The sequence below is a fragment of the Eubalaena glacialis genome, chromosome 4 (genome assembly GCF_028564815.1).
Source record: "Eubalaena glacialis isolate mEubGla1 chromosome 4, mEubGla1.1.hap2.+ XY, whole genome shotgun sequence".
Taxonomy (NCBI): domain Eukaryota; kingdom Metazoa; phylum Chordata; class Mammalia; order Artiodactyla; family Balaenidae; genus Eubalaena; species Eubalaena glacialis.
Genome location: NC_083719.1, coordinates 57,777,400 through 57,788,986, shown reverse-complemented (window position 1 = coordinate 57,788,986; position 11,587 = coordinate 57,777,400). Strand labels below are relative to the sequence as shown.

Sequence of the window (11,587 nt, the reverse complement as noted above, 5' to 3'; positions counted from 1 at the left end):
CGCGCAGACTCCCGAGACGCACGCAGCCCTGGTGCGCAGGGGCGAGCCCGGTGGGCGGGACGGTGGGGAGGAGGAGGCGTGGCCGGAGGGAGAGACTGAGGCCTGGCGCTTGTGAACCAGAGCTGTAGGCGAAGGGACGCTGTCTCTGTAGTATTGGAGCAGTAAGGATCGCGCAGCGGCGGGAAAATACCTGGAAGTCCCTCCCTGCAACAGCTTCACCGGTGCGGCACGTTTTTTGGCCGGAAACCGAAAGAAGAAATCGGAAGTGACGTCGCGGTCAAAACAAGCCGGGGCGTGGGGCCCTGCACTGAATCTGGCCGCAGATGGAAAGGCCCGACTCGCTGTGGGCTGTCGAAGGCGGTCGCCAGGCCTTGCGCTCCCACACGGTCGGCCTCCGGCCCTTATCCCCGGGACCAGCCCGCCGCTGTTGAGCCAGAGTTTCCGCCCTCCCTACCGGAGCCGCGCTGGGATTTTTCGGGCAGAGTTGGCGGGAGGCGACAGAGCGGACTTCCCTCCCTGCAACAGTCTCCCCCTCCAGCGGGTTCCTGTCCTGGGACGCCGGGACACCTGTGGCCTGTGAGGCATCATTCATTTTCATAGCACCTTCCTGTCCTTGTAGGACAACTCCAGGATGAGGAAGGACCGGGGGGCTCCTGTTACTAGCACCCACTGTGGATTAACCCAGTTGCCCGTTTTATTTCGTTAGGGTCTCTCTCCCCTTATCCCTGGGCTCTGACAGATTGAGGTGATCCTAGCTCTCCTTGGCCTTACCTCTTTTTCTCACCGCCTCCTCGATCTTTTTTTTTCTCCCCCTTCTTCTCTTATACTTCAAAATTATGGCTTAACCAGTCAATGTTGCTTCTCCTCTCTGGAGTGGTGCCAAGATAAGCGTTCTGTTTCCACTCCCTCCTCCCCCGAGTACATTTGCTCTTCTTCCCTCAAAGACTGGTAATTCCATTTCTAAACCCTGATTTGTAACATGGAAGATGTTTAGAATTGGAAAGAATATTAGAGATACCTATTTCAACCATCTTCATCTTATCTGAATAAAATGAGTCTTAGGAAACGTGTATGATTTATCTGTCCAGGGTTGCGCAGCTAGTTGGTAGTGATGTTGGGAAAGGAAAGCCAGATCTAATCAAAAGATGTTTGTTGAGCATCTTGCAGGGTCATTTCAGGATAGAAAAGAATACGAACCTTTGTTAAGGTTCAGATCAGAAAATATTTATGGAGTACGTGATAGAACCAAGCACTGTTTTGTGTGCAAAAATTAGTAAGAGTGGCTCCCCCCCATCCTAGAGGAGTTTTCAATTTATTAGGAGTTTAAATGGAAATTTTCAAGAGAATGATAAATGCTAAAATAAAGATATATGCGGGTGCTGAGCGAGCTCAGGGGAGTTGCACTTCGCCCAACTCTGGGTAGGAGTCTGTGGGAGATGGCTCTTCCCTCAGGAAACACAGTTCATATCTTGTAATATACTTTTAAAGACCTCTGCGTTGCCCCTCCACCTCCATTTGAATCACAACTCATTTTCTGTTTTAGTCTCCTTCTTACCGTTTGCTGAAGTGTGTTGACTTTGTTACTTGTTAACTTTCTTTATTATTATTATCGTTTATTATTTCTTCAACTCTTTCTCCCTTGGAAGTTTTGAATTAGTTTAGTGCTGCTTTTTCTTTTAACGAACAGGGTGATGGAGTCGTGAGCTCCTCTTTTCTCTTCTCTGTAGTGAACATAATGATTACTTGCCCTGACTACTCAAAGGATTGTTATAAAGATCAATCTTGGAAGATGTTTTAAAACTGTAAAAGTGATTATCTAGAAATGTATGATTTGCCAACCTTTGCTCCACTGTGGTCCTAATGCACTTTTCTCTTTTAGTTCCAATTAATTACAATTTTAAAACACCCTGCACCCTCAAAGTTTCTGAGGCAGTAAGCCCTAACATGAAAAAATTAACTGGATGCTATTAATTTTCCTCTTGTCTCAGTGACTATATGTGTAAGACAATTATATGCCTTGGAGTTCTTCCTTTTTTTAGAAGCAATTTTAGGTACAATAATGAAATTTCTCTTGAAATTATATTAAGGTCCATAAGAAAGTGCCAGTGATTACCTTACTGAAAACTCATTTTAAAACAATAGTAAATGATTCAGTAACAGGTGTGCTTCTAACCTCTGTTTTGAGAGTTCGCATTTATTGAGTTCATGTCTTGACAGTCTATATTTGGAAAAAAATCAATAATTCTAATTTCTCAATACTTATTACAAAGATTGGGACCAAAAATTATACTTAGATTATAATGTCCTAGAGATGCTAAAGCAAAGGAAGCCAATCCATAATCTGTACACTTTATTTTTCATAAAAACCTGTATTAAGTTGCTAACACTTGATCTGAACAAAAACTGATTAATAAGTATGTCTTCAGTTCATCATAACCAAAACTTTGTAAAGCCTTTCACTATCCAGGAATCATGGATATTGTAGATGCTGATAGACTTGGGTACAACATGAGTTCTGTCTTTTCTTAAATTCAAATTTTAACAGCATGTTAAAAAATGAACCTCAGATTAGAGGTTAAAGTTTTTACATGAAAGTTTATTTTTGTTGTTAGCCTGATTTTTTAAAAATCCATTTGGCAATATTCAGGAATAGGAAAGGGGAGAAAAGGATAAGTAAAATTTGTTGGGACCTAGTGATGGCAGTGAGAATGTTACTGTATTTCATTTGGTCTTTGCCAGGGTCCTGTGAGGTTACTCATTTGTAAAATACCCATTTTACAAGTGAGACTGAGGCTTAGAGAGGTTGAGGAACTTGTACAGATTCACACAGCTAATAAATGGTGAAGCTTGGATTCAGACCCAGGTTTTTCTACCTCTGGAGATTGTATGCTTTCTCTTATGTATAGGTGCTAATAAGAGCACTGTTTGCATACGTGATTGAAAATGATTATTTTGTATACATTAAGTTGATATAATACTTTTAATTTTTTTCTTTCAGATGTTTTAATACCCAAATTTGAAGAATACACTGTATGCCATTCTTACAAAACCAAGGGGAAATCATGAAGAAATGTTTTAATTATTGAAACTACAGTTGAAATCATGGCTACATCAGCAAATCTGGATATTGGAGCCCAGCTGATAGTAGAAGAGTGCCCCAGCAGTTACAGTCTAACTGGCATGCCAGACATTAAAATAGAACATCAGCTGGACTCAAATGCAGAAGAAGGATCAGCTCAGGGTGTTGCCATGGGGATGAAATTCATACTGCCTAACAGATTTGATATGAATGTCTGTTCTCGGTTTGTGAAGTCCTTAAATGAAGAAGATAGTAAAAATATTCAAGATCAAGTTAACTCTGACCTGGAGGTGGCATCTGTCCTATTTAAAGGTTGAAAGTTATGGTATAAATATCTGCATTTGTTTTGGTTTTGTTTATTTTTTATTTTTTTCCCTTTCTGATCATGAGATTTTGAGTTTGCGAAGAGTTTGGAAGTCATCTTTAATTATGATTTTCTAGAATCTCAAAGAAACCAAAATTAAATAATTTCATGCTATATAATGTCCATAAGTACATGCTGATTTTTACTTCTTCCTTGACCTTTGTTTATTTACAAATTCTCTAATACAGTTTATTATCGTACCTTTTAAAATTATAGGAGAAAAAAATTTTGTGCCTTTTGTAAATGAATTAACTCCATGAATATGTGATTGGAATTAGCTTCCAATGCTTTAATACAGTGAAATCTGTCATCATATTGTAGATTTACTTTTATAACAATCTATCGAATAAAAAAAACTAATCTCTGGATAAAATTGCTCAAGATTAATATTGATTTTTTTTCTGGAACTTTTACTAGTACAGATTTTTTATGGCAAAAAATAGTATCACTTGAGAACCAGCTGAAGATATTATACACCTTGTATTTCTTTTTTAATGTAAACATTGACATAGAACTTTGAAATGCTTTGTTGTTAAAATATTGTTTTAATGTGTTTAAATTAATTTTACTTAGCTGAATGCAGTATCCATACATCTCCTTCTCCGGGAATTCAAGTAAGGCATGTCTACACTCCCTCTACAACAAAGCACTTCTCACCCATAAAACAGTCAACTACTTTAACCAACAAACACAGAGGAAATGAGGTCTCAACCACACCTCTGTTAGCAAATTGTAAGTATTTCCACTGATGTATTAAAATATTGTTATTACTAATGTAATGGTTTCAAGAGTTTGGCTTTGAAACATTATTTTCATTAAATGCATATTCTATTTTGGAAAGCTTAAGTGATGTCCTGATAGTTTTAGTAATTTAAAACTCACATATTATTGCATATTCAAATATTTCATGTTTTATGTTTCTCTGTTGAGAACAAATACAGATTGAAATATTAATTCTTAAAACCTTCGTTAATTTTACTATAAAAACAATGAGTTATTCTGAACTTTGTGCAAAGCAAGACATTGTGTTTTTGTGTTCTTGGAGTGCATTTTATAAACTAGATCACTGATCAACAAATGATTTGTAGTAAAAGCTGAGCGATGTATACTATAATTTCGAGTTTGAATATAATAATATGAATATGAAACCACCTCTTTAAAAACTTTGAATTTACAATTTTTTTAATGTAGAATTATTCTAGAAGAAATAAAATGAAGGGTTTTCTCTGTAAACTAGAAAATATTCTATATAGTACGGGTTTCTTAATGAGAGGAAACCAGTTAGCAATTTGATGTTAGGAATTATATTTGAGAATATAACATAAATGCGTCTGTATTCTAAAGCATGGTGAAATATATGTTTTTACTTTGGAAACACTATGTCCCTCCTGATTTTGAATTGTATGCTGTAGCAGGTAAGCCAGAAAGTGTTCATGACTCTAACTCCACCTAAGAGCCATTTCTGTTTTATTTATGTAAATTTGCATATGCCTCCCAATTGCTTTCCTTTCTGTATTAAGGCCACCCAGTCATATCATCATAAATCAAGGATCAAGTGATGCTGATTTTTAAGATGAACTGTCATAGAACAGTACCTGTTTGGCTTTGTTTTAAAATTAAGAGATTGTCTTAAAATATTCCAACCATAGAATTTTTTTTTTTTTTTTTTTTTTTGGCCACGCCGAGAGTCTTAATGGGATCCTAGTTCCCTGACCAGGAACTGAACCCGGGACCCCGCAGTGAAAGCACCGAGTCCTAACCGCTGGACCACCAGGGAATTCCCCAACCATAGAATTTTTGAAAAAAACAACTAGGGATCATGTGGTTCACATACCTCATGTTAGACAAAAATGTTTAATCAGGTCTCCAGGGTCACACAGCTAATTAGCCACAAATAGGTCTGTACTCAAGAATTTCCTCTCAGCTAGTTTTTAATTTACTATCTTAGTCCTCCTAAAGTTAAGAAATACCCATGGCCTCTTGAAATAATGATATTTGGGACTTAAATGAATACAGTCAATTAAAAAACAAGAGTCTTTTAGACCCAACTTCCTTATACTTCCTTATAAGTCTGGATAAAGAGATACCATGTTAAAAATTAAGTACCTAAACCATTTCTTTAATTGATAAGATCAGTAACAATTTGCATTGTTAATAATCAAACAATTTGCATATTCACTGATAATAACACTTTGCAGATGTCAGAATTACCTTAAACATATATGAGTCAATTCTCAGACTCTTAGATATTTAAGGTAATTCTGACATCTGCAAATGTTAGGCTATATTTTAAGTTAGATTTTTTTAAACAACAAGATGATAGATCGTGTTTTGGAAAGGAAAATTGCTACACAGACATGAACAATGAGATGATGAAAGTACCTACAGATATACATGAAACTTTTTATGGTATTGTTTCAGCTTTGTCTGTTCACCAGTTGGCTGCTCAGGGAGAGATGCTCTACCTGGCTACTCGTATTGAACAAGGTACTAGCCTATTTTTTTAGATGTATTTAAAACAAATTTAATAGGATTTATCAGATTTGTTATTGTTTTCTTTTTATACAAGAAAGTATAAAGACAAAAAAAAATAGTTGCATAATCTCACCAGGCAGGTAACCCAATAGATACTTTAAAAAAAGTAATAATATAAGGTATAGAAGTTAAAGCTTCCCTTACCACCCTCGCCTTTTCTGCAGAAGCAAACATTGTAAGTTTCTTATATTTTCAGAAGACTTTTCTGGAAAATATTTATACTTGGGGCTATATGTGAGAGTATAGTATATATGTGCTTTTTTTTATTTACACAAGAGGGAAAATATACACACTGCATGGCGCTTTACTTCTTTCACTTAAATTTTGAGATCTTTCCGTATAAGCACATAAAGATCTATTTCATTCTTTTTAATAGGTCTGTGATTTTGCATTGTATTGCATATGCATATACTATGTTTTTTATTTTTTAACTAGTTCCCCTGGTGGTAGTTGATTCCAGTTTGTTTCTATTAAATAACAATATTGTTGGCATTCTTTTAAAGTATATCGATAGGGTGAATTTCTACAAGTATATTTGCTGGGTCAAAAGGTATATGAATTTTTATTTTTATATACATTGCTGGATGTTTGCCCTGTCCTCACACCAGAGTTAGAGTTTCTACTTCCCCATACCCTCACTGACACAGAATATTATCAGACTTTAATCTTTGCTAATCTTATGGGTGAAAAATGGTATTTCATACTGGTTTTGTTTGCCTTTTTAAAATTATGATCTATTTGAATTTCTTTTTGTGTGAACTGCCTGTTTTATATTGATTTATATGAACTCTTACCTAAATTAAAAAAGTTCACTTTTTGTTTATGTTGAATCTAGTTTTTTCCCAGTTTGCCATTTTTCCTTTGACTTTATGATGTTTTCAAACACAGGCTTAACATTTTTAAGAGGTAAATTTATTTTTTTCCTTGTGACTTCTGAGTTTTATATCTTGCTTAGAAAAGATTTCCTATTCCAAGATTATAAATAAATTCACTCATACCTTATTCTAGAACTTCTGTGGTTTCTTTTTTACATTTCAATCTTTGACCCATGTGGAATATGTTTTGGTGAAATGAGGTAAAGGTGGAGCTTTACTTTTATTTTCATTTTTCAAAAAGTTAGCCAGTTGTCCCAACATTATCAGTTGAATGCAGGGCATATGATTAAAGAGTGGGTTTTTTTTTAATCATGTCATTCTTTTATAAGAAAGACTTCATCATTATATTCCTATTTGTTTATAAACATTTGAAGGTTTTATTCTCAATCTACTAAATAAATTTAGGGAAAAAACTGTAGACTTTATACCTGGTAGACTGAATCTAGGGAACAAAATGGGTTTTAAAGTAGAATTGCATAGAAATGTGTTTCACATTATTCAGTCTTCATTCATATTATATTATGTTAGCAAACCCCCCAAAATTTTAAGAAACTCAAAGGCAGCAGTATTGGCTAGAGAGTAAAAATAGCTTTACTAATTTGGGGCTTTTTATAATATGTATTTATGTAATGCTAAGGGCTATCGTATAACCTCATTTTTATTGTGATCCTCCCAGCTAACTACTGAGATAAGCAAGGTATTATTCTGGATATTAGAGGAATTAAATGACATGCCCAGAATCACCCTGCTAGAAAGTGACAGTCAGGATTCAAACTCTGGTCTCCTGATTCTGAGTCCAGCGTTCCGTGGACTGCCCTGTACCTAGCATTATGTTGTGTCTGGTAGTTTATACTTTAAATAATATTCTGTTTGAACTCAGCTACATACATTGAGGCACAGTTTAATACATTGAGACTGCAAATTGCAAAAACACACAGCACTTCAGTGAACACAAGTCAGCACAACGTGAACCTCGTTGGGTAATACAGTCACCTTTTTAGAATGCCAGTATTTTCATAGCGATATTAATATGTGGTTGTTAAATTAGATCACAAAAATTGCTTTTCTTTTAAATAGAAAATGTTATCAATCACACGGACGAAGAAGGATTTACTCCTCTGATGTGGGCTGCAGCACACGGGCAAATAGCTGTGGTAGAGTTTCTACTTCAGAATGTAAGGAAAATGCCTCAGAAAATGTATATGTACAGTTACTTAAGTTCAGTTAAGTATTTAGTAAAGTTTTTACATCTCCAGCCAGCTAGATGTAATGGTAGAGGATCCAAAAAATGTTTACATGCTCTTCATATTCTTGTGGAACTTGCATCTGGTTGAGCAGGCAAGTCTAGTCGTCCATGAAGCATGGAGAGAGAAGTGAATGCCCAGCCCCCGCTAAGCACAATGGGAACAAACGTCCTGTCAGCCCTGTAGGAGAAGCTCCTTGAAGAAGATATAATTTGACTCCAAAGTGACAAGATAGTTAGGATTGAGGTAGAGGGAGGAAGGCAGGCCTTCAGACAACCTTGATAACAGAACGTCCAGGAGTACAAGTTTGTGTTCTTTCTTTATTAACCCCAGAACATTACCTGACCTAAGTGTTGAACTGTAATTATTATTGACAGAAGTAACAACATTCTTGTTTTCATAAACTGAAAAGTCTTTTATCTCTGTTTCCCACTGCAGGGTGCTGATCCGCAGCTTTTAGGAAAAGGTCGAGAAAGTGCACTGTCATTAGCCTGTAGTAAGGGCTACACGGATATTGTCAAAATGCTGCTGGATTGTGGAGTTGATGTAAATGAATATGACTGGGTGAGTCTGTAATACTGATTTTTAAATTACTGGAACAAACTCTAGGATTTATTTGGTTTGGGGAGACATAATAAGCTTTATTAAACCCTTGGAAGAATAATTAATTACATTAGTTAATTAAACAGCTGGGAGAAAAAGTTAATGTCCTAAACTCAATTATTAGTTCTGATTTAAGTATTCTTCACAAAATATTAAAACTACCTTAAACTACTTTTACATGCCCAATTCACAGGAGCATTAAATTATTTGAATCTTGCTCACCTTGAAAAGCTAAATCACCTTTCCTTTTGCAGAATGGAGGGACGCCTTTGCTTTACGCTGTACATGGAAATCATGTGAAATGTGTAAAAATGCTCTTAGGTAAGCAGATAAAAGTGGAAATATTTAGAAAACGCCACACGAAGACATTATTTTTTACAAGCTAGCCTCAGGAGAATCCTGAACTGTTATTAAATACGTTATTCACCCCTGGAGCACCTCCTGCCCTAAGGTTCCCATGTAAGCCGTAGCTCCATCACACAGCACGCCTGCAATCGCAGTATCTGTCCTTGTTGCTTTCCTTTTAGGGATCACATGTGAATCCTCGGCTCTCTTCTCTGTCCACGGTGTCTTTAAGCCTGAGTGCTGTCTGTAGTGGTGTATTAGTTTCAGTTGCTCTAGAGGATGCCTGTATGTTTGAAGTGTCTTCCCTCTGACCCACCAGAGTGAATTCTATGCCCTCTGTGTACTCTGTACTTTGTCAGACCATCCTGAAAATATCTTCCAAATTTGCTGAAAATCTGTCCCGCTATTTGCACATGAGCCAGTGATAGACAAACATATCCATATTTTCATTTTATTTATGTAGATTTTTCTGTTTTGGTACAGAAAATGGAGCTGACCCAACAATTGAAACCGACTCTGGATACAATTCTATGGATCTAGCTGTAGCCTTGGGCTATAGAAGTGGTAAGTGGTTTAGAACTCTCAGGTTTCATTTTAGTAAAGTCCTATAATAATACAAACCAGTGGTCCAAACTGTTCTCATCATTTGCAGTTATAGAACATGAATGTTATCCTAACTCCTGACATATACTTTCAGCTGTGGGTAAAATCAATAGATTCCTACAAAGTCTAGAAATGAGTTTGTTACTATTACTTTTCACCAACCCAAATAATTAGTTGCTGGAGGATACGTGTACACCTATTTACAAGATGTGTCTAACATTTCATAGCAAACTATTTATAAAATGCTTTATAGTTGCCCTTTCTCTGTTCCTTAGACAACCTTGTATTCTGGACTCTCCTTCAGTTTCAAAATTTAGAAACCAAGAACAGAAAACCCAGTAACTTGGACAATTACTAAAGTCAGTGACAGACTAAGTTTGAAGTATTGCACTGTAATCTTATTGCCCTCAGACTATGATTATATCCTAATTAGAAATTATTTTAGGAAAAAGTTGGTGATATTAAGTTGAATTTGATAGTTTTTAAAATTTTGTAATCAACATGCTGTTGTCTTGATCACCTGTGTGTTCTAGTTCAACAGGTTATTGAGTCACATTTACTGAAACTGCTTCAGAACATCAAGGAGTAGACATAGTCATCAGAAAGTGTTGTCTGCCCTTCCGTTTACTTTTGGCCCTTATAAATGATAGTTTTGTTTACTTATAAATTTTTACCTCAGTTGCAATATTTACTGATTTTTAGTAAGTTTTAATAAATATTCCTCTGAGTAATTCACTGGTTTATAATAAAATTAATGTTGATGCTTTTTTATAAATGTGTTTTACTGCATATTTAAAATTATAAATGAGTGTTTTGTGGCATGTAAATTTTTATGGTACAGATAGTTATCTGTGTTTGTATCAAGTGCTGTAATTTAACATTTTCGGAAATTATTCTGCCCTATTCATCTTCACTCTTGTATTAACTCATTGACTTTATATAGAGTTTGCTATAAATCCATAGGAAAAAAGTTTGTTATTATTAAATTTAAAAATGCACAGTGTGGTTGTTTACAAAATGATATTATAAATGAATAAAGTACTTTTCTTCTGTTAGTTTGCATGCAGGTTGTTCTTTTTACATTGCATAAGATCATTAAGGTATCTCTTTGGGATTTTTAGTTTAACCCTTCTGTCCTGCCAGGATACTCCATTAGATCAAACAATATAATTAAAATAAATTGAATGTTAATTAGTCAACAAAGACTTATTGATTGTCATTTCTAGAAGTATATTGAGAATATTTTTTCCTTGTGAATAAGTTTTCAGTAGGAAAAGCCCTCTGTGAAAGAGAACTCATTCCTTCAATAAAAGTCAGTCAGATGCTCTTTAATTCCACTAAAGGAGCACTATAAACTCGTGCTGCACCAACATCTGGAAGAGAGAGCCACGAGCTAGAAGTTGACATGACCACTGAGCGTGGGACTTGGGTTAAATCACTTCATCTGGAAAACAGGTGTGATATCAGTTATGACAGTTGGGTTGTAAGCCACATAAACTTGATCTAGCTAATTTAAGCAAAAAGGAATTAATGGAAAGACACAGAATGGAAGGAAAAGCTGAGGAAGCAGGCAATACCAAAGGGATGAAACTAGGCCAGGGATCTCAATCAGGAAGTCATGGCCAGTCATTTTGGATGCCGCTTTGGTAATGCTTAGATCCCCTTGTTTATCATTCTGCTCGGGATTAAATTTTCCAGGAGGCAGAAATCTATTTAGCATGGGATAGAAATGCTCCACTGTATGCAGTGGAGGGGAGAAGGGGATGACTGGTTAACAACCCACCATTGCCCCCAGACCACCTGGAAAGCAGGAGGCCTAAAGGAAAACCACGGGAAGAAGAAAACGATAGATGTTCACTCCAAAGGCAAGCTAAATCATACGTGAAAATAGTGCTAATGCTTCCCCCCTTGTCAGGCATATGCTTTAAATCGATTTTAC

General features: G+C 36.1%; 1 protein-coding gene across 1 annotated transcript; it reads left to right on the top strand.

Moving 5' to 3' along the window:
- Positions 1-61: 61 nt before the first annotated feature.
- On the top strand, positions 62-10,460 carry ANKRA2 (ankyrin repeat family A member 2). The gene is made up of 9 exons (XM_061187902.1): positions 62-576; positions 2,999-3,391; positions 4,017-4,175; positions 5,865-5,930; positions 7,931-8,028; positions 8,536-8,661; positions 8,955-9,021; positions 9,529-9,609; positions 10,182-10,460. The coding sequence occupies exons 2-9, from the start codon at positions 3,103-3,105 to the stop codon at positions 10,235-10,237; spliced, it is 942 nt and encodes a 313-aa protein (XP_061043885.1). The 5' UTR covers positions 62-576; positions 2,999-3,102; the 3' UTR covers positions 10,238-10,460.
- The last annotated feature ends 1,127 nt before the right edge of the window (positions 10,461-11,587 follow it).

Excerpts from the sequence above, each read along its gene's own strand:
- ANKRA2 (XM_061187902.1), top strand. The coding sequence starts at position 3,103 with ATGGCTACATCAGCAAATCTGGATATTGGAGCCCAGCTGATAGTAGAA. Across the intron at positions 4,176-5,864 it reads CACACCTCTGTTAGCAAATT|CTTTGTCTGTTCACCAGTTG; the intron begins GTAAGTATTTCC and ends GTATTGTTTCAG. Across the intron at positions 9,610-10,181 it reads AGCCTTGGGCTATAGAAGTG|TTCAACAGGTTATTGAGTCA; the intron begins GTAAGTGGTTTA and ends TGTGTGTTCTAG.